Source organism: Miniopterus schreibersii, assembly GCF_964146895.1.
Source record: "Miniopterus schreibersii genome assembly, chromosome: 11".
Lineage (NCBI taxonomy): Eukaryota > Metazoa > Chordata > Mammalia > Chiroptera > Miniopteridae > Miniopterus > Miniopterus schreibersii.
In genome coordinates, this window is record NC_138111.1 from 4,327,916 (window position 1) to 4,350,790 (window position 22,875).

At 56.9% G+C, this 22,875-nt stretch overlaps 1 protein-coding gene across 2 annotated transcripts in view; it reads right to left on the reverse strand.

Moving 5' to 3' along the window:
• Window positions 1–22,875, reverse strand: part of VAV2 (vav guanine nucleotide exchange factor 2) — a 113,880-nt gene that overhangs the window by 36,413 nt on the left and 54,592 nt on the right. For both annotated transcript variants that reach the window (XM_081151568.1, XM_081151569.1), the window contains exons 3-4: window positions 18,790–18,848; window positions 10,674–10,742 (exon numbers count right to left, since the gene is read on the reverse strand). In XM_081151568.1, coding sequence (XP_081007694.1) covers window positions 10,674–10,742; window positions 18,790–18,848 — 128 coding nt within the window. The remainder of the gene's footprint in view (window positions 1–10,673; window positions 10,743–18,789; window positions 18,849–22,875) is intronic.

A 22,875-nucleotide genomic window follows, 5' to 3' on the forward strand; every position in this document is an offset into this window, starting at 1 on the left:
TCACAGTCTTGTCAGCTGGGACCCTAACAGTAACTGTATTAAATCTGCAGTTTAACCTAGGGAAGGCTAACGCCTTAACAATATCTTCCAGTTCATGAGCACACTATATCCTTTCATTTATTCGGGTCTTCTTTAATTTCCCTCAGCAACATCTTGTAGTTTTATGATAGCGGTTTTGGAATTTAGCAAGTCAGGGGCCACTGTGTTTTCAATTTTTTTCTGTCTCTTTCTTCTCCTTCTGGGATGCCAATCGCAGCTGCGGCATTGCCCCCCACGTCTGGGGCTCTGTTCCTATTCTCCATCTTCTTTTCTCTCTGTGACTCAGTGTATAACTTCATGCGACGCCCCCCAAGCTCAACGGCTCCCCCGCCATCTGCAGCCTCCTCCCAGGCTGACCCGGGATTGCTTCAGCTCCGGCGCCCCTCACTTCTAGAAGCTCCACGTGGCCCTTTTCTGAGTTTCTATTTCTCTGCTGAGCTCCCCATCTGTTCATTCGTTCGGCGCATTTTTCCCCTCTAAGTTCCTGACCGTATCTATAGAAGCTGCTCACCGCACCATCTGAGTCAGCAAGGTGGGCGCCCACTGGCTCGTTTTTATTCTATGACTCGCTTTTTCCCGTTTCTCTGCAAGTCTGATGATTTTTATTGGACACTGAACACAATGAAGTATAGACTGGAGGCTGTGAGTTCTTCTGGAGAGTTACGCTTGCTCTAAGGGACAAGTTCACTTCGTTGGACTCACACAGTGGGCAGCAGCGGAAGTGGCTGCTGAGCTCCATCTCCAGCTGCTGAATTTTGGGGGGCAAACCTGAGGCTCCTTCCCATGTGTACGAGGTTCAACGGTCAGCCAAAGATTGAGGTGGATTAGAAGATGCGGAGGTTCAGGCTCTCTGCGGGTCCCCCCCTTCCAGCATTTCCCTAACTTGCTGGCTGCCCCACCGGCATCTGTTTCCTTCCTGCCGCCTCAAGCCGGGGCGCGTGCGGCTGTCCGCGTGGACTGGGGGCGCCCCACGGGAAGGCTGCAGACTCTCCGTCCCAGCCGCAGCGAGCACCTCGCGCGGGAACTGAGGGCTCCTCCAGGCAAGAGTGAGACGACAGTCCCTTCCGCTCTGTGTACTCAGAGAAGAGGCCAGACCGACACCCGGGAGTACCTTCAGGGGGGTCGCCCCACCCGTGTCCACTGCCAAGTTCTCAGCTTGTTTTCGTTCTCAAAAGAAGGACAAGGAACGTGCGTGCGCTCGGCTCCCCTTTTACCCGCCGCTCCACCCGCCGCTTCTAGCTCCCCAGGGCCCCAAGACACGCTGGCCAGGGAGCCGCATCCTGGCATCTTAACTTGGGACAGAACCGTCTCAAAAACGCAGGCACCACCCCCTTCTTCTCTCTCTTCTGCAGAAGGCCTCGTGTCCACGCCTGTTCCAGGCTCTGGGGAGGCAAACTGCCGGCCTCCCGCCGTGGTGGCCGAGCCGCTCCTCTCCGGGCCTCCACAAGGCACAGAGCCCGGGAGCCCTGCTTCCGACACGAAGAACCGTAGGTTCGCGCATATTACTCGAAGTCACAAAACAGGAGCCCAAACATTTCACTTTGCGTATGTTCCACGTTATGGGAGAAGGGGAAATAAAAGAATCGGCAAAGAAGTGATTATTTTAAGTTAAAAGTATGAAAGTAATTAGACTTTTGTGAAACTCAGCAATGAAGACGAAAACACTATCACATTTGATTGGTTAAATCAATACCTATCCCTAAGACCAATTCTGTGCCGGTAACTTATCGGGTCCGGGGACACAGAGATGGCGCAGGCCTGCCAGCTCTGAGCCCAGAACCTCACAGGGCAGGCGGGAGACTTGACGGGGCCGAGTCACGTCTGAGATGCAGGTGCTTCTAGAACGTAGCAGTGTCGTTCTTGGGGTGGTGACAAGCTCTGGTTCCCAAAAGTTCTGCTTCTTCGGCCCACATGACACAGACAGTCCACGGCAACCTTGATTTTCTCCGAACGTGAGTGTCCTGGGTGGGGCAGGGGACAGATTACAAGCCCCGGGCGTCTGTTAAAGCAGATTATTCATGTCACGGCCATCTGGGCCCAGTGCATCCGACAGCCGTGGCCGCTGGAGGGAGGAAGAGGAAATGGCAGGTGTGGGGTTGGGGGAGGGGTGCATAACAAGGTCCCCGGTATCTGAAGGGTCCTGGAGTGCAGCGCCGAGACCGGGAGGGAGGCGGACTCGATCGTGCAAGGCTCCGGCATGATGTGTCCAGCTGAGACTGGCATCCAGAACCGGGCATCCAGAACTGGAGCCAGGCCCACGTGCTCCCTGCACACACTCCCACGGGGGGGCAAGGCTGCTGTGCAGGTCCATCCGCGCCCAGTACACTTGACCCAACGCCCAGCCCAACCTCCCACGGCCCTTGCACAGGACCCCAAGGCCCTGCAAAATTCAAAGGTGCTTCTGTGACACCACAGCGCGGCCTGGTCTGACTGCACTGACTCCTCCTAACTGGCCTCTGGTGACCGCACAGATGGCTTTGGGAGGCTCCAAGTCATCGGAGACCATATTTCATGGAAAAAGTCAGCGTCCCTGTTGTCCTGGACGGGGCACATACAGGGGTCGGTCAGCGCTGCACCAGAGATGGTCCTGATCGCTCTCCAGGCCAGGCCCGGGCAAAGGGGTCTCTTGTCTGTAGGAACTGGAATCTCCCGCTAGTGACCCCTAAGGGTAAGCTAAGGAGTCAGGTGGGTCCAGGGTGGATCCCAGGTGAAGGTAGAGACGTGGCCGCCCAGAGCAGACGCGCCTCTTAGGCCAGACCCACACCACGCAAGGCCTCGGGCCAGCCCCTGCTCCGGAAGCCGAGTGGACGCCCGCTCAGCAGCCCCGTCAGCGACCCTGCCCTCCGCCTTCTCTCTGTCCCATCCTTTCTCTCCTGCCGTTTCCCCGCAGGCAGCTGCGCCGACAGATGCTAAATCCCGACAATTATTTTAGTCTTCACAACAGCCTGAGAGCCTCCAGGAGGGGCCTGAGCACAGCCTGCTGCCCTCCAGACACGGCAGAAACCCACCCCTCACCTCCCGCCCGGACCCCGAGGCCTTGGGCCCCACAGCCTCGCCTGGCGTCCTGATCTTGTTACAGAAAGTCAGCTGCTCACAGAGGACCGCCACCCCCCCCCCCCCCCCCGCCACCTACAGAAAATCAAAGAAAAGCGAGCCAGCTCTCCGCTTTCTGCCTCTGGCACGCCTGTGCTCAGGCTGAGACGAAACCTCACTGTGACAGGCACGCTGTGAGTTCTGGTCCCGGGCCGTCAGGGGCTGCCGGATGGCTGGGAAACAGGACACCAAACCACCATTAACTTGTTACTAGGAAACCCATTTGGACATTTCCTGACCCCAGTCGACACCATTCGGTGGGGGCAGCAGAGAGGGGGCTCCTGAGGACCCGAAAAGACAGGCTGTGGGCCGGATGGTCTGCAAACAAGGAACCGCTTACATATTAGGGAGCCTGGCCTCACACGACCTCGGCACACCCTCTGAGGGTGGGGTCACTCTCCCCACAGGTGGGAAGCCAGGGCCCAGAGAGGACAAAGCCATTTAGGAGCACACCTAGGCAATACCACACCACCAGATTCCCAGAGGGATTCTCCCTCAGCCACAGAAGGGCCTCTCCAGCATCAGGCTGGGTCACAAGGCGAGGCCCAGGGGAACGTCCAGGGCCAGAGCTGCAGACGGTTCAGGGTTCCCACCCTCTTCTGTTGTGGAAAGCATGCTGTGTGATCTCACCAAGTCACTGACCCTGTCTGAGCTTTCATTTCCTCTACTGCAAAATGGGGGCAGGACCACCCACTCTGCGGTGTTGTTGTGAAGACTGAGATGATAGGGAAAAACCCAGGCACAGGGCCGGGCACCCAAGGGGACCCGCTGAGCTGCCCCTGAGACCGCTGCTCGGGTCCCTCCATATAGGAATAGCAAATGACTCAGGACCTCACCCCATGGGCACTTCCTCTGCCACAGCGTGCAGGGCCCAGGCAAGTTCTCTGCCCTTTCTATGCTCTGTTCCCTCAAGGACAACCCTTATGGGAGCTTACCTGGGCGGGGGGGGGGGGGGGGGGGGCACAAATACAGGAAGACAATAACAGTGACAGAGATAGTCCTGGTGTACCTTTTAATCCTCTGGAGAAGGGGCACTTCATTCAGCCTGGTTAGGGCTGGGGATGACTTCTTAGAGGAGATAACTCTGGGCTGGGTTGTGTAGGATGAATAGGAGTTTGGCAATCAGTACAGCAGATATATAAAGACAGGATTTTTACAATGAAACTTAGTATCTTATGCTTATTCATTTTTAAGCAATACATCTTAAGTGCCAATGTATGTCAGGTCTATGCTGAACACTGGGAAACGACGTAACAAAAAGGCCTGGTCTTGCCCTGGTCAGAGTGCTCTGTGGTTAGTGTCGGCCCTCGGACTGAAGGGTGCCGTTTCAATTCCAGCCAAGGGCACGTACCTTGGTTGCAGGCTCGATCCCAGTCCCGGTCAGGGCTCGTTCAGGAGGCAGCCAATCAACATGTCTCTCTCACATCGATGTTTCTCTCTCTCTCTCTCTCTCTCTCTCTCTCTCCCCCACCACCCGGGCTACCCTCCCTTTCACTATCTCTAAAAACCAATGAGGGAAAAATATCCTTGGGCAAGCGTTAACAACAACAAAAAAGGCCTGGTCTTTATCCTCATGGGCTCCCAGAGGACAGTATGGGGAGAGGGATTCGGAGAGCCCCGTAGAAGACAGAACACGAACCTCTCCCTCTGGCCACAGCCCAGCTGGGTCCTGTTCCGTCTGGAGAACCGCAAGATGCCTGCCTTTAGAATTCCCCTCCACTGGCCTCCCCACCGTCCCCACCTGCAGAGACTTAGTGAAACGGGACCACAGAACCACTGTGACCACCTTGGTCGGGAAAGGCCCGGGTTTAGCGACGTGGTAAAGATGAGAATTCATAGAAGTCCACGCAGCTCTGCTGGCCCGCACGCATCTGAGCTCCGCCAGGACGGAGTGGCAATGGGGCGTCTGCCCGCATTCATTCAGGGAGACAGCCCGGCCGACCGCAAACAAGGTGGCCCTGTCGGGGACGCACCGACCGTGGGAGAGCAGAGGCCTTTCTGTGTCTAGCTGTCACCTCCTTACCAGCCCAGGGCCAGGGCGCCCGGCTCAGGAAGGTGCCCGTGAGCAGCCAGGCGGCAGAGCAGGGGAGGGCGACCGCCAACACCTCCGCTCCGGGGAGGGGCAGCCTCACAGGGCTGGGGCTCGTCATTTGTTTTAAAGACTGTTTCTGTACCGTCTGTTTTCAAATGTGTGTCCTTTGGAAAAGCAGTCCTCTGGGGAGAACATGAGACGTCCCCAAACCCTGCCCCGCCCCCGGCCTAATCCAGGCCTCACCGGTGGGCATCCTCCACCCGCCAGGGTCTCCTTGCGACACTGAACTTTCATGCCAGGCGGACCGAACATACCTGGACTGGAGGTAGCTTTTTAAACAAACCTTGTGGCCAGGAGAGGCAGGCAGGGGAGGACACCGGGGTGGAGATAAGCTGCCACTCGGGAGAGGGTCACAGGGCAGAGCGACTGCTCCTCGTGCCCCGCCGGGAAGGGGCCTGCACAACGGCCTCGGCCTCCAGGCCAGGCAGAGAAGGGTGGCCTGCAGCCCCCACCATCACCTGTGCCCCCTCCTCACTCCCCAGGGACAAGGGAATTGTCCAGCGCCCACCAAAGGCAGCATCCACTCAGAAACTCCTACATTTTATGCACCTTAAAAAATTACCCCAACGATGCCAACGGGGCACGTTTCAAGCTGAGGTCGTTTCACGGCGCAATAAAGCACGAGCTACCGGTCCACGGAGAATCCTGCCCCGGCCATGTCACGTCACATTTGTTTAAGCCTGGAAACCACTCCAACTCCCAGGAAAGCAGAAATGGCATCTCAAAACCATGAATCCTTCTGCCTGGAAGGGACCCCCGTACCACCCAGCTGGAGCTTTCATTCCAGCGATGGGGAAACTGAGGCTCTGAGGATTTAATGCGCCCAGAGGAAGACAGAACACCGTGAGAGCCATGTGTGGCGGCCAAAGCTGAGGGGGACACAGCTTTGTCATCACAGGCCTGCATAGCAGTTCCCTCTCCAGCCAGCAAGACTGATGTCATAGCAGCCTCGGCACACCCAGGTGCTCTCCGCCACTGAAGACACCCCAGTTGGGAGGCGGCAGGGGTTCCCACGTGGACCGTGCCTTTTTGGGGTGGAGGGAAGTCCTCCCGTGAGTCCCAGGGAGCTTCGATAATTCTGATTTCTTGCAAACCCCATGAGGTGTTGCAAACCATGCTGTACTTCCACAGGGTGATGCTGAGCCACACCTCTGAGATGGGAACTCCAGGTCCTGGGCAGGTGGTCCCGCCTCGCTCTCCTGCCTCACCCTACTCCCTACACCTCCTGCTCTCTGGAGCACTGGGCCCTGCCAGGCCTCTGCAAGACTGCTCCTTCTGCTGGGGTGCCAGCCCTGCTCTCCAACTGCTGGGGTGCCAGCAGTTCCTACTTGGGCTCCAAGGTCTAGTTGTCACCTCTTCTGAGAAGCCTTCCCTGATTGCTGAGCTGGCATTTACCCAGCCCCACTCTGGGCTCCCACTGTGTCATGTTTCTGTGTGCAAACTCCCTCCCAGCCCTGGGCAAGGAGCTGCCCCAGTTCGGGCACCTAACCCCAGGCCGGCCCAGGACTAGGGCAGGTATGAGACAGGAGGAACAGCACCCCCAGGCTCCCAGGAGCACCTCAGAATGAAAAGAGGTTCTCAGGGAGGGATAAAACATATGCAAATGCAAGGCATTAATCACGAGAGCAATTTAGAAATAGGCCTCCCAGTTTGCTTGATAAAGCGTTTTTAAGTGGCATTATTTTGTGTTAATTTTTTCAACCAGCTGCTGTCTTACTCAATTATACATTATTCAGTGGCATCAAACGTGAGCTTAGGGCCCTTGAGAACATCATCTTAGCCCAGTGTCATCAGTTCAAACACTGGGACTTCTCCAGCCCCTGGAGTCACATTCTACACCCAAGACCCATGCTGCCCACATGGGCCACTACCCCTCCCGTGGCTGTGAGCTCCCAAACGTGGCAAGTCCGACTGAGCTGCGCTTACAGTTACAGAGCATGTCGGCTACGTCCCTAACGGTCCATGTAGTGATTATGTGTCGAGCTAGATAACAGTCTGGACATATTGGGTTAAATAAAAATATATTCTTAACATTAACTTCACCTGCTTCTTTTCGTGTGTGATTCTCTAGATGGCACAACCACAGCCACAGTCATGGTAAACCGGGGCCGGGCCACTGTCCCTGCATGAGCACTCGTGGTGTGTTCTCTGGGGCTGTGCTACCGGCAATGTCCCTGGCGATCTTCCCAACTGTTCCCCAAAAAAGATACAGAACGGGGAAACCGAGGCACAGAAAGGTGGGAAACTTGCCAGAGGCCACACATATAGGACACGACAGAGCCAGGGCTCCTGGATTTGTCCAACAAGAGTCTTGGTGGCTTGGGAACAAGGTGTGGTGGGAGCAGGACAGACAGACTCCTGCTTTGGGTGGGTGGGAGGCGGCTTTCACTGAGGAGCTGTGTCTGGTGGGCGTCTCTCCTCCAGCACTCGCCCCTCTTACAGCCCCCACTCCCACCGCCCGGAGCTCAGGGTCCTGGCAGGCAGGGGGGTATCTCACTCCCCTTTATATTTCCAGCTCCTGGAAACACAGAAAGTGCTTAGCAACCAGCTGGCAACTGAAGAAATACACGACTGATTTAATGAATGAACGAATGGAAGCCGACATCGGGGCACTCGCCATGGCAGTCCCTCACCGGTGCCCCAGGAGCCACACAGGTACCCTGCGTGGGAGAGAGAGCTGCATGTGGCTCCCGTGTCTGATGGTCCCCAAACAGCTGTGGAGCATCAGGTCTGGGTGACTTCTGACACCTGGCCAAGAGCCCAAAGGAAAGAACAAGCAGGTTCTGTTCAAAATGTCACTCTCTGGCTCCTGGCCGCTGGGATGAGATCGGGGCCACTGCCCCAGCCCCAGTCTCAATGGACACAGCCACATTCTCTCCCCAGCCACCACCAGGTGAGAAATAGCATTTCTGTTTGCCTTGTAAACTGCCGTAATGGATAATATCAACCCCAGGTCCACGGGGACAGGCTGCTAGGGAATCTTGCTACTCAGTGAAAAGAGAAGGGGGAGAAAAGCATGAAAAATTTATTAAACTGGAGCCGCTGGGACCAAATCGCAAGTTAAAGACTCAGATTCATCCCATCCCTACAATTCATGATTTATGTTTGCAATAACGGCAGCCGTAAGGAACTCATTGGATTAAACGGCCCGCCCTTAATGTCAGGGAATGATGTTCCCGAACTGTGCGAAGCCACGCATCCCCCAGCCTGGCTTTTCCGTCCAAGAGGACTTACATCCATTTTGGTTCGAGAGCTCAGTCACTCGGGAAGGGGCAGAGAAAGGGGACATGGGTGCCCGGCTTGCTGCTGCCTGACTCACCGCGTAGGGACCCCCAAAACTGACCGTGCACCACAAGCCAGCGGGGACAAGTACACAGGGTGGCAGCTGAGAGGAGGGTTCCTGGCTGGTTCTGAGGAGGTTATTTCCTGCCATGTCCCAGCTGCACGAGGTGCCCTCGGTCTACTGACCACCAAGGAAAGTTTCCGGAGAGCATCGACCCCCAACCTCAGGTTGGTGACTTGGAGAAATGGCAAATCATGATGGACCGCACCCTTAGCGTTGGACAGGGAGCTCGCCAGGCTCTGGGGGGGTTCCAACTTTGCATGGCAGAGAGGTTAGGGCATAAACTTGGGGTCAAATTGCCAGCTGAGTGACATGAACCAGGGCTTCCCCTCTCTAGGCCTCCATTTCTTTATCTGTACAATTGGGGCACTGCAGAACAGACTCACAAAGCACTGGGGCAAAGGGATACACAGGGATAAGGTCCCAGCGGTGCCCAGCCCTGTAAAGGCTCTGTCACTACCACCTGGGGCTTGCCACTGCCACGTGCACACGCCCACGCTGCTAGACCTGAATGGGGTGCTCATGATAAAGACGCAGGCCTGACCTCAGGCACCGCCAGTCTATGGGAGACAGGCATTTAACCACCTAATCACAGTGCACCCATGGAAGCCAAACAGGGGTGTGGATGCTCTGCAGGGTGGGGGTGCAGTAGGAGGGGTTTCCCAGGGGGGAGACACTGAGACCCAGATTTGGCAGATGAGAAGGGTCTCCAAGGTGGAAAACACTGGGAAGCGGGGAGGGGGCTGCGGGTTCTCATCCTTGGGGGACCTCCTTCCAGCAGAGCCTCTCTGAGCCTCGGTTTCCTCCTCCTACAGGTGGGTGAGCAGCTCCTCATTCAGCCCCACCCTCAAAGGCCCTGCGTGTTGGCGTGAACCTTTCTGAGTCATTTTCTAAGTCCCCCTCTGATTCTCGGGACTGGTCAGGGAGGGCAGTGACATCCAGGCGGGCTGCTCCAGGCCCTAGCTGCACCCAGGCCCCATTTCCCCCCTCCAGGTTGCTCTCCAGCCCTCTAATCCACATGGGGTCGACCAGACGCCCCAAAGAGCTCCACGATTCCCAGTAGGGTCACTGCAGGACCCTGGGCCTGCCCAGTCTCAGGAACATGGGCTGGTAAGCAGCTATTCCCACCGGTATTTCATTCACATAATCACAGGAGATCAGGCTGCCAGAACAATGCTGATGTCTGATTTTTGAATGACTCTAATTGTTTTAAGTAGACAGCATCCTGCAAAAGATATCTGCCTGACTCCACACCCCAGAGGCAGCGGGCATGTGAGGGTGGGCATGACCATAGTAAACACTGGCTCTCACCCAGCCTGCACTATAGAGTGAAGAGAGAGATGTTAAGAATCTTAACAGAAGAAATAGCCATTTATCTGGGACCCAAAAAAATCTGCTGTCAAATAGGAACGAGGCTCCCCGTCAGCAGGAAGCCAGTGTAGGGTTCTCCGCCTGGCCTAAGGGCAGAAGCCAGCCAGGTCTGGAGCCACCAGGGGCCATCCCAGGGCTGAGCAAACCTATCACTTCTGCGGCTCAGGCTCCCCTGCTGTAGGACGGGGCACCCCGGCCTCCTCCATCCACTGCCCCTTCAGGGAAGCTGCCTGGCCCAGCCCTGAGCAGGAGGTCACACAATCCCACCCCTGGCCACAGATGATCCCACAGAGCCAGGCAACCTCTTCAGGGTTCTTGTCGGTCTCTGGGGGAGAGAGGGGCTCCAGGCCCGTAAGGTGAACTAGCCCAGGATGGATGGCCAGCCTGGGCTGCATGTGGCTGCACAAGTACATCCTCAGAGAGAGGAAGCAGACACAGAGCACCTCAAAGACAGGGCCTCCCAGAGAAGGGACACCTGTGGCTTCAGGTGACCTGGTCTCAGCCCCACGCCTGCCCTGTCAGGCCACGAGGCAACCCTGAGCCCACACACTGCCGCTGTTGTGGCCCTTGGTCCAAGGGCCCCAGTTCTGGAAACGCCCACATCCCCCAACACAGCACCCAGGGGCCCGGCCTGGCCCGGCCCAGCCCAGCCCAGCCAGCTCTCTCTGCAGCTCTGCAGGAAAGGGCCTCTCTCCCTCCCTCCGTCCGTCCAGTCCGCCTCCCCCGGTTCCTTACTCAGCCAGCTCCTCCAGGCTGCGGTAGACGTCATCATCGTTTTCTGCCGTCTCCTCGGAGGGAAAAGGCCTGTGGGAGGAGAGACAGGGGTGAGGTGAGCAGGTCTCCGTCAGCCATCACGGGCCCCTGGAGTGAGAGCCCTGCTTGGCTCTGCCGTCATGAGACTCTCTAGGAGACAGAGAGTGGGCTGTGCATCCACACTCATCTGGGTTTGAAACTATTCCCATGAAAATCTTTTCCCGTGAAAATCTCACAATTCTGTATCTGGGGGATGCCCAGGGTCCCTGTCCACTCTGTCATCCCAGGATGCGTCTGGGAGGAGAGAAAGGGTCGGGGTCAGAAAGCTTTCCTGCTGTGAAGAGGGGGCTCACAGGCTGTGGTCTTCAGGAGACAGGTGTCCATCCACCTGGGTGGCTCAGAACCCGGAGGAATAACTCACAGGGAGGGTGGGAGGAAAGGGGGTTCATTGGCAGAATGTGAGGGGCTCAGCAAAATGAAACTGGGCCTGACTCCTGAACACAGGAGTGGGCGGGCCCAGCCCCCACTGCCCAGCTGTTGGGGGCCAGCAGGTGCAGGTGATGATTAGAGGCTCACCAGGTTCAAGGGCCAGGTTCAAATCCCGGCCCTGCCCTTCCTGAGTCTGCGCGTGCACGTCTGTGAGGTGGAGGGAATACGGAGCCCTGGGCATGGCCAGGGTCAAAGGAGAGCACTCGGGCATGGAACCCCCACTGCCTGCACCCAGCACATGCTCGCTGGGAGGAGGTGAGCCCCTCAGTCTGTCACCCCTCAGTGTCACTTGGGGACTGAAACAAGGAGATCCCTGTTCCCAGGCTGGAGGAAGGGGGCAGGTCTGCAAAGGAAACAGCACATTCCAGCTAAAGAGGCGATGGGATGAAATTGGGGGGCAGGCACGTGGTTTGTACCACGCCCACACCTGACTCTCCCTGCCCACCACCAACCAGCACCCCTCCATGCCCACGCAGCAACCTCTCTATGAAACCCACACCTGACGCCCTCTCCCAGGCTCCCCAGGAGTCCCTTATATGCCCGCCACTCCCGCAGGGACCTGCAGACAGGTGCAGAGCCCAGTTCAGGTTGAACCGCTTGGCGCGCACCAAGGCCAGCCTCCAGGACCGAGGGCTTTGGGAGAGCAGATGAAATGCGAGGGGGAGGGGGCTCCTTCAAATCAACCCACCTCTGGAGGGAGACAAAAATGCCCTTTAATTAAACCAAGCGCCTCTATGCAGCCCAGGGACACGTGTTCTGGTAGGAGGCCTGTTACTAAGGATCTCGAGGGGAAACCCCAGCTGCGGCTTCCTCGCCCCAGTCGGCTGATATTTGCTCAGCAGGGCGAATGGGGGAAGGGGAGCTAGAGGCGAGCTCCCAACACCAAAGCTCAGGGCCGGCTTTCCGTGGGGTAGGGACCTGGGGGCCTGGGGAGGGGCTCCACTGACCCAGGAGCTGGAGGCCTGGATCCTGCCCAGCTGTCACAGACCTGCTGTGACCCTGGGTCTGACCTGTCAGAACAATGGTGCCCACCTCCCCAAGGCTTGGGAGTGAGGCACACGAGGCCTGAACCCTACAACCACCTCCTCTCCGTGTGACCTGCACGTGCTGCTTCTCTGCAGTTCAGTTCTCTCCCCAGGAACATGGGGTAACAGGGCCCTTGTGAGGCTCAGATGGGCGAGCACCAGGCCTGAGATGCCTCCTAACTTCTGCACCCTTCGCTTGGCACATGCAGAGGAGCACGTGGGGACTCCGGCTCCCAGAGACGAGGTCCCAGCCAAGGAAGCATGTTTAAGGAAAGCATCACGGATACCTTGGTCTTCCCTGGCCCGCCTGGTACATCCGAGAGAAGGGGCAGAGGCAGGGCCCCGAGAGCAGACTCACCTCAGAGGCCACCCAGCACCTGTCCTGCAGGGGGTGACCACCCATCCAGTTTGCCTGGGACTAGGGAATCCCAGCCCAAAAGGCAGACGAGCTGGTCTCCCTCCTGCACATTGCAGACAACAGTGGTTCAATTTGCGCCACTGACATGACCTGAGGGGCCCTCGGCAGGTCATCTCCCCTGGAGGGGCCTCGGTTTCCCATTCTGAAACTGGCCTCAGAATTATAGGCGGTGGGGCTGTGGCAGGTCCTGGCACCAGGATGCAGTCAGGTTCCGCTGCATCTCACGAGGTGTGACCGAGGCCAAGGGGAGGGAGCTAAGTGGAAGGAAGAGGCCAGCGTGGTGGGAGGGGCCCTGGAAGCCCAGCCAGCACCCCCTCTGGCACCAGCTTGCCAGGGAAACGGCAGCCAGGCAAACTTTAAAGGCACATCCAGAGCAAGCCTGGAGGACCCGACAGGCCCGTTTAATTATTGAGAGAGTCACCTGGGTGCTGCCTGCTAATTGGCGGGGAGGCCTTGGAGCGCCAGGGTTTCGCTGATTAAAAACGGCTCTCCTGCTACACAGCCCGGACTGTCAAAACAGGCCAACGGATCGCGTTTCTTTTCTCAGCCCGCCACCCCACCCGGGGCAGAGAGGCCATCACGTCAGGGGGCAGCGCCAGGCCAGACCACCCAGCCCAGGCCCACACCCAGCTCAGGCTCTGCCCTGTGTTGGAGAGGAGGGGGACCCACACCCACCCTGAATGCCACCCAGGGCTGGGGGACAGGGCCACTACCACCAGGATCTTAAACCACAGTCAGCACAGAGGAGGAGGGTCTCTCTGCCTCGTGAGGCGGGGGTTTGAAAGGTGGGGACACTGAGGTAAAGCCACTGCCACAGCTCTGGCAGGGACCCTGATGTCTGCAGAGGCAGGTGCAGCAGAGATGGGGGCAGGGTGGCAAGGCGTGGTCTCCTAAGCAAGAAATGCTAAGTGTCCCCCCCCAGAGGAGAAACCCAAGTGTCCCCCAAATCCCAGCCAGGCTGTTTCTTTCCTCACTTTGGGGCCCTAGCAAGGTGGAGGAAGACACTCTGACCTCAGAGTCAGGAAAGAATGGTTTGTCCCTGCCATCCCGATGTGCCAGGGAGGGCGGGCCTGGCACGGCTGCCGAGGACAGAGAAAGGCACTTCCCAACTGGGAAGTTAATATATTTGTGATTTTCTGCACACTTCTCGGAACAGCAGCAGTTTGGAGAGGAAAAGCCAGTGTAGCCACCTGAGCGGGTCCCAGGCCCCGAAGTCACTCTGCAGCTTCCTTCCATGCCATCTCGGCCTCCTCCCAGGGGACACGTGCCCGGGCTAGGCAGGAAATCCCCTTGGCCTGCCAGGGCTCTGCCGGGACAGAGCTCGGAATACGAAATGACCCTCCAGAGCCCCGAGTAATGGCAGAGCAGAGTTCCAGCTGCTCCCTGACAACCGCCCTCCCTAATCACATGGCAACGGGGCTTGTATTTGTGTACATCTGGGCACGGGAGTAAGTCAGAAAGAAACCAAAACGTGAATCTGCTGTGCGAGTGTCAAATTCTCACAGCACACAGTACGGCACATGACTAGTAACAGTCCAGGACAAGGGGAGACGCTGCATTCTGAGTGCTCCCTGAGCCTGCGTGAGGGCGGGGACAGGTCTGCAGCCCTCCCACCATGCACCAGGGGAGGCCGGCTTGGCCACCTGGAAGCAGAGACCTGGACCCTAGCCCTCTGGGTGGCGCCAGCCCTGCATCTGAGGCAGCCCTGGGCAGGGTGGGCTGGGCACAAGCCAGCTGTCCAGGCCTGCGATTCCTCACCTTGGAGTCCAGGCCCAAGGGCCCAGCCAAGTACCTCTGGGCTGGGCTCCAGGCCTCAGCTTTAACCAGAACCACTGGTGCCTCGCTGCTGCCCTCCTGGGAGGAGCCATGGCTGGACACCGTTCCATCCAAACCTGCGCCCGGACTACCAGCCACATCCCCCCGCTGGGGCAGCGTGTGGGGCCCGTGAGCACTCAGGGAAGGGAGGGTCCAAGACAGGAATTCACCAAATGGCAGAAAACTCGGCCACCAACCCCACCAGGGACCAAGCAGCTCTGCATCAGGTTGGCTCAGCACCTCTAGTGCTGGAGGGAGGGGGGGAATATAAAGGCCTGCCTCAGTTTCCCTTCCAGCAACACCAAAGGAGAAGTGGACCCTCAACTGCCTCCAAGGTCAGCAGGCAAGGCCTGGGCTGGTTTCCCCAGGCCCCAGAGGCCAGCCCCGCCAGGAGCTAAGGCTGGGAGGGCCGGGAGACACTCTGAGCAGTGGATACGTGCCAGGGTCACTGTTGGGCCCAGCCCAGGGCCCCGACTCCCCGCTGTTCCAGAGGCTTTTTTTTAATATATTTTTTATTGATTTCAGAGAGAGGAAGGGAGAGGGAGAAAAAGACAGAAACATCAATGAAAGAAAGTCATTGATCAGCTGCCTCCTGCACACCCCCTGCCGGGGATGGAGCCTGAACAGGGGCATGTGCCCCGACCGGGAATCAAACCTGGATCACCTGGATCAAAGGTTGATGCTCACCCACTGAGCCACGCCGGCCAGGCCCAGAGGCATTTTTAATGACCTCACATCCCTTATGCATATGCATAAGTCCCATTGCAAACATGACGAGACTTTCTTCTCCATCTCTGAAAACGAGTCGATGTTCCAAGGCCACCCCGATGGATGTTTAACGGTGGTATCAGCTGGAGAGGAAGACTCGAGATTGTTTTTTTACAGAGTGAAGCCAGCTCACGGAAGGACAGGGGCTGAGTGGGGTCCTGGACCAGTGTCATGGACAGTCTTACTGCTTTCAGCACTGAATGCTATTGGGGACAGGGCACCACAAATGAGGAGGCCACTGTCCTTGGAGGCCCACTCTCCCAACCCTGCTAACTGGAGGGGGCCTCTGAACCCCAAAGCTCCCTGCCAGCTGCAGATCTCCTCCTCAGCATCCAGGTCTCGGGTGGCAGGGGCTGTGTGAGCACTGGGTGAGGGTCAGGAAGAGCAGCCTCGCACGCCACACACCAGGCATGCTAGAGGCTCAGGGACCCAGCCTGGTCCCCCGCTGTGTCTGTGTCCCGGGGCTGTCAGTAACCAAGTACCACAAACTGGGCGGCTTAGAACGACAGAAATTCATTCTCTCGGTGCTGGAAGCCGGGCACCGGGTCAGACTCAGATTAAGGCTCCCATTCAGCAGCCTCTGAGAAATATGATTGGGTTCTTATGGAAAACCAGCTCATTACGAAAAGTACGAGTGTTGTGAAATGATCGTTTTTTAAAAGGGCACGTTGGGCTCCCATCCAGCGGTGAAAGAAACGAGGAAGATTCTTCCAGGCTGCGGGCTTGGGTTGTGGGTTTGGCTGAACTAAAGCCTTTTGCTTATTAGTAACACCGTGAAAAGCTCTTAATGGAAGAGCCCCGTTAGGGCTCCACAAAGTGCTGATGGCCCCAGGGTGTTCAATGGCCTGTGGAAACCTCGCAGCCAGCGTGGACAATGATCTGACCCCTCGAGCTGCACGGGGCAGCCTCAGAGCAGCGCTGCCAGCTCCTGGCTCGCAGAGGTGAGCTGTGTGAGGTGACAGAGGTCCCGCCCCCAGAGGCTGCGGGCAGGAAGGACCCCAGAAAAGTTGCAAGTTGTCACAGATCATTCTGGAGAACTGTCACCCACACAACTCCACTGAGACCAGAGAACCGGAAGCTCGGGCCTGGCCTCTCCTGGACCCTGCCCCATGCCTGTGCCCTGTGCCATTTCACCCCTGCCCTCTCACTGAGATAAACCATGACCGTGAGGATGACGGCCTCCCGAGCTCTGAGAGTCCCTCCAGCCAGTCACTGAACCCGAGGGTGGTCTTGGGGCCCCCAACACACTCTGTTTCTGGTATGTTATTAAAACAAATGATAATATTTACTGAGCCCTTCTCTGGGCCAACACAGAAGATCCTGCTAAGCCCCCGTGCTATCCCACATCTCGAGGGCAACGCAGAGAGAAGCCTCCTGCTGCACGAGGCCCACAGGAAGCTGGACACCGGGTATGGACCCGGTCGCACCAATTCCACAGCCAGATCTCAATCCTCTCTGCTCGCCATCTCTTTACTGGGCGCATCCTTCAGGGCTGGGATCTTCATTCTCCTGCCTGGGGGCCCACGTGCTGCCTGGTGGTTCCCAGAATAGAGAGGGAGGCGGGTGGGTTTCCAATCACATCTGCTGGCCCAGGGCCCAGGGGGCAGGGCTGACTCCTTCTGCCCACAGTTTGTGAAGCACCTGCTCCGGCTGGGAGCTCGGGGGCCAACAGGATGCCAGGGCCACGGGAGACGGGGAACAGGGGCAAGAAGACCAGGAGTGTGGGCACCACCCAATCCAAGGGGGCCTTTATACTAATTAGAAAGCAGGACACACACCGGGGCAGACACAGATCTGTTCTCAAATTCTTCACCACACTCTAAGCCACTACCAGGGTCTCATCACCAGCTGTAAACCCCCAGGAAAACTGAGGCCTTCAGAGCCTGCAGATGGGGCGGGAACAGCCTGGGCCTCGGGAGGGAAGAGCCTGGAACACCACCAAGGAAGCGCAGAGGCCACAGCAGGACCACATCCGTGCAAAGCCAGGCCGCTCGTCCGCCCCCAGGGACGTAACGTAACGGGGCCCCCCGGCCCCAGGGCCCCCGGTGTGGGGAGAATGTGGAAAGAATTGAGAAGAGATCACATTCTAGCATCACGTGAAAGAGCAAGTAAAATGACTAACTGTTGCACAAACTTCATTCCTGCCTACGTATGTATGTGGATGTGCATTAGATAAGGAATTTGCTGGAAACAGGCTGGGCCATAAAACCACAACACAACCCTCGTCATGGGCCAGCGGGAAAAGGAACAGACGATCGTTTCTGGGAAAAACAAAACATAAAAACCGCGTGCTGTCTTTGTATCTAGGACTGACACTCTCTTTCTAACTAAACATTTTAAACTGCCCCGATCACAGGCCTCAGAACAATGAGAAACAGCCCATTTCAACCAGGGCCTCAAAGGTACCGGCGACGCTCTAGAACATGAGCTGGTGCCCTAAGACCTAAATGTTCTTTTGTATGTGTTTAACACGTCGTGTAGGAACATTTTTACACAGCCCATCCTACGTGTGACATTAAAAACAAAAGCCCTAGCCGGTTTGGCTCAGTGGTTGGAGCGTCAGCCCACGGACCGAAGGGTGTCGGGTTCGATTCTGGTCAAGGGAACGTGTCTCCATTTTAGGCTTGATCCCCGGGGTGAGTGGGAGGCAACCAATCGATGTGTCTCTCTCACATCGATGTTTCTCTCCCAGTCTCTCTCTCCCTCCCTCCCATTGTGGAGGAGGGGGGATCCCTAACATTTGCATGTCCCTGTGACTCTGAACCTGAACAAACGGCCCCATCAAGGGGCAGCTGTGCCGGTCCCAGGTCCACCCAGAACCATGGTCCTGGGACTCCCAGACTACAGGTGGGCGCCATCCCCACAGACAATACCAGGATGAAGCCCCTTTCCCCGAGTTCAACCGCCCTCCCAAGACTCTCGTTCCCCCTGCTGGCCCATGTCCTCCTGGGATATTCAGAAAGGGCAGCTCCTGTGCCCGTCCCTACCTGATCTGGAATCTGGTCCCCATTCAGACGTTTCTCTGACCCTGATCTGTGGACCAGAATCTGCAATGACCAGTTGTCCTGTGGGGCTGCCCTTCCCCCTCTCCCCTGTGGGACGTGGGCCCCATCCATGTGTCAAGAGGTGAGAGGCCAGACCGCAGGGCCACAGTATTCTGAGCAGAACAGAAACCAAGTAGAGGTATTCCTGCCGAAAGAGCTGAGGCCTCCAAGTGGGCAGGTCCCCTTGCTCTGCCCATCATTACAAACAAACCCCAGCTACTCCATTCACACGAGGCATCCCGGTTCTGACGTGTGGAGAGAGCATTTACCTAGGCAATGATCTGTGAAAGGATTAATTTGCTGATCTTATTACCTAAATCGAAACAGATTTTGCAGCCATCAGTAACATGCCTGCAAGATTTTCCTGGTGTGAGCTGAAGCCTCTCCCCTCCTCCCCACCCTGCCACCGCCAACAGCAATTCCAAAACATGTTGAAAATTCACAATAAAGGCACAGGCAGAGGATGACTGCTGAAAACTCCTCGGACCAGGCCCGAGGGGGCAGGTGGAGATGGGAGGGTGTGGGCTCCGAGGGCTTACCTGATCCCTTTGTTCTGGGCCACATTGTGCAGGGACAGTCTGGACACCGCAGAAATGACCTGGGGGAAGAAGGAAAGGACGCTTCTGTGATTCACAAAAAAACAGAAAGTCATTATAAAACTGCAATGAAGGGTCTTATAAAAGTAGAGAACTGTTCACTGAGCACATTTCCTTGGGAAAAAAAACAAAACGGCAAAGCATTTTTGGGGCTAGATGCCTACTTTGTATTTATTGTACAGAATTTGTCATTTTGGTGCACCGATATCTGAGGGCTGCCAGGCTGCCGGAGCAGGTTCAGAGTGCGGGAGGGGGTCCTGGCAGTATGTCCCCAGACAGGCAGACGTGTCAACAAGGAAGGGAAATGCTCAGCGAGGAGCAATGGCCACTCCTCCCCCAGCAGAGGCCCCCACCCCACGGCCTCCTCCAGACACACAGCGCCCACCCCACCCCGGCTCCAAGGGCCCCAGCGCGGTTATTCCACAGATCTTCAAATGACGGGCAGCAAGCAGCCACCGGGCTCTGCAGATGATCATGAGGAAAGAGAGGCTGGGAGAGGGAGGTGGCCAACCCTGGGGCACAAAGTATAACACACACCAGCACAGGAAGAAGCTGCTCACAATTTGTTACAGGAATTACGGGGCACCAGGGAGGTGGTTGCCAGCGTCAATGTGGAGACCTCATTGTGTGCATGGGCATGAGTTTCACCTGTGTGATCATGTGTGTGCACTTCTGTGAGCATGTGAGTTTGTATGTGCGTGCATGTGCTTAAGAGCTGAAGTGTGTGCACTGCATGCGTGCATGTATGTGAGCGTGCACGCTTGCATCTGGGGAAAGGGAATCCAAACCTGACCCATGCTGGTCACTTGCTAAATTCACATACACCCCCTACTGGGTGATGGCTGTCCCAGGAACTGTGCCCAATGGGCCTTCTAGGTCTAGCCTCACCCAGGGGCACCCTCACACCCCTCCAAGGCCTGTCCAGCCGTGCACATTTGGGAAACAGGTCATTTGCCCAAGGACCCGCAGCTGGGACACATTCCTCAGACTTCCTTTTAGGCTGGTCTCCTTCTAGCAGCAATTTTTTAAAGGCACGGGGAAGAAACCCAAACCGTAGAGAAGGGCCCTTTCTCAGCCTGGTCAGACGGCAGATTCAGCCAAAGGCCACGCGCTGTGTGCCGTCCTCTGGTAGGTGGTTATGCTGCAGGGACTGGGACTCGCGGAGGCTGTGAACCTGAGGGATGACAGAGCTCGTCTGTGCTTCTCAGACAAGACTCAATCGCCTTACCCTGCAGCTGGCCCAGCCGGGCTCTCTGGTCTGTGAGCTCTAAGGGGTCTTTCACAAGCAACATGGCTTGGCTGTTACTCTTGGCTTTTAAGGCCTCTAAATATTTACAGAGAAAAAACATCCAAGCAATATTGCTGTATGCTCTTCTAGTTATCGGATAGAAGCTAGAAATGTTAGAACTGCGAGAGCTTGGCCACTATCGGGTGTACAAGCCACCCCTCTCCTCCGCCTGCCGTGGCAGACATCACTAATCAACTGCCACACTCCTCCCCAGCCAGCCAGACCCACGCTGGAAGCCCTTCTGCAGAGTCAGCCAGAGGCACAGCCATCGGTCAGCATCGACACAGGAGACAAAACCCATTTGCGGACCTGGGGTTAGTGCAAAGGCGGAGCTTCATACAGGGAGGAGCTGTCACAGCGAGTGAACCACCAGGGGTCTGCACTGTGTCCATGTGGCCTCTCCAGCTGCTGTAACCACAGCAGCCTCAGCCCTGATCTCACAGTCAAAGTGCTCCAGGCTGGACTCTGTCACTGGTGGTTTGTAAAGGGCTCGGCTCTGGATTCCCGTCCAGATAGGACAGCTCCTTAAACAGGATTAAATGCGCCCAGCTCTGCCAGAGGCGCCTGTCCCTCACTCCGCCTGAATTGCGTGCTTCCCGGAACCACGGGAAACCCCGCTCCAGGGGCCTGAGGACCAGAGCTGCTGGGGGCAGACATGGGACCCGATACAGCCATCGGGTGAGTTGAAGGGCGGCAGTGGCTCCTCCTGAAAGGACACAGAGCAGGGAACACCTCCCTGCATGGGGCTGGACTTCCCTGGAGGCATGGCTCAGGGGAGACGATCTAAAACCACCCCCCACGGCGCTGCCAACTCTTCTGAAAAGGTAAATGTCAAAGGATGACATTTTCCCACTTTTATCTCTCAGCTTCATCCCAGTTAATAAATAAAATGAAGACACACAAACACCTGCCCTCCATTCCTGTCCCCACCCACCACCCACCCCACATACAACCAGCTCTGCCTGGGCCCACGGAGCTTCATTCCCAGGCGAGCAAAAGGAACGCGCAGGGGTGGGGGACTTGACCAGGATGACCCTGTGTGGCCACTAGCAAATCCTTCTGAACAGGGCACGGGGAACCACACGATTCTACCAGGCGGCCGGCCCTTACTGCCCTGATGCGCCCGCCCACCGCCAGGCGCCCCTTCTCACGCCTCTCAGGAGCCCTCCCAGCTCACAAACTCTGGTGGGAGGTTCTGCTGCTTGGGCTCCGCCCAACGTGATGGCAGGGCCTGTGACCACAGGGGTATAGCATCCCTGCTGGAGCTTCCCCACCACAGGCAAGAGGTGCAGGCTGCCTGGAGCTCCGGGGTCCAGCCTTAAAGCCACAGCCGTAAGGTCCCCACTTGTCTGCTGTGTCAGGGCTCAGGACCAGACTCCAGGGGGCCCCGGGGCTGTACGGGCCTGAACACTGGCTGCCAACTTATGTGGAGGTAACCGTGAGAATATTCTGGAGGCCTCATCACCCAGCACCCTCTCAAAGGGTCCCGTACCAAGAAAGGTTAAGAAGCCGTCCGTGGGCGTTCTCCGCTGGAAGGAGCTCCACAAGGCGGTTCCCAACCACGTGGGACCCAGACCTGGATCCGGATCTGGGTCTGGGTGCCGGGGGCACTCTGCAGCGCGTAGCCTTAGGGAGGTGTCATTAAAAATGATGCTGAGTTTCCACTCTGGGTGTGCCGAACAATTTCGTTCCAGACGTATTTGCTGCAGTGATTTACAAACACTCGAAAATTTGGCCACAGCCTGACTGAGAAATACAGAGAAATAAAATAAAGGAAGGCACGCCCACACAGTGGAATTCCGCCGCCATGTGAGCTGATGCGGTAGGAGGGAATTTATTGCCACAACATATTCATAAACACCGTAAAGAAAAAAACAGGTTGTAAAACACGTATGATGGGGTCTAATTTTTACAAACATAAGCTCCTTAAAAGGGACTGACAGACAACACATGAAATGTTAGCCGGCGCTAGTATGGCTCCTTTTTCATCCCACATTTTTCTATAGTGAATATACTCATATAGTAGGAGAATGTTCTATAAAAAGAAATGTCTGCTAGTATCCACCCTACCCCCCACCCAAGGTGCAGCCTCTACCCGAATTCTGTCATTAACACATGTTCCTCAAATCAAAGGGACCTGACTCTGGGCCTCAAGGTGGAAATGCAGGGTGGGTCTCTCCCACCATGCCATGGGTATCAGACTCATCACAAGACACTGCTCGCCCAGCCCCAGCTTGGAATGTACAGCAGCAGACCCCCTATTCAAGCTGCAGCCAAGAGGACACTAAAGGGGGACCCTCACTCTCAGGAAACTGAGGAGGGCTCAATGGGTTACGGCAAATACATCAGCATGGGAAGCTATGCCTTGGAACCTCCGGAGCTGTCACTTGGCAAATGCTGATGAGGGTGGATGGATAAATGAATGAATGGGTAGATGGGCAGGTGGGTGGGTGGGTGGGTGGGTGGGTGGATGGATGGATGGATGGGTGGGTGGGTGGGTGGGAGGGTGGATGGATGGATGGATGGATGGATGGATGGATGGATGGATGGATGGATGGATGGATGGGTGGGGGGGTGGGGGGGTGGATGGATGGATGGATGGATGGATGGATGGATGGATGGATGGATGGATGGATGGATAGGTGGATGAATGGTTGGATGGATAGATAAGTAGATGGGTAGATGTACAAATAGGATCAGCAGCAAAGTTTCCAATGAGACCCTGCCTACCAACTCCCACT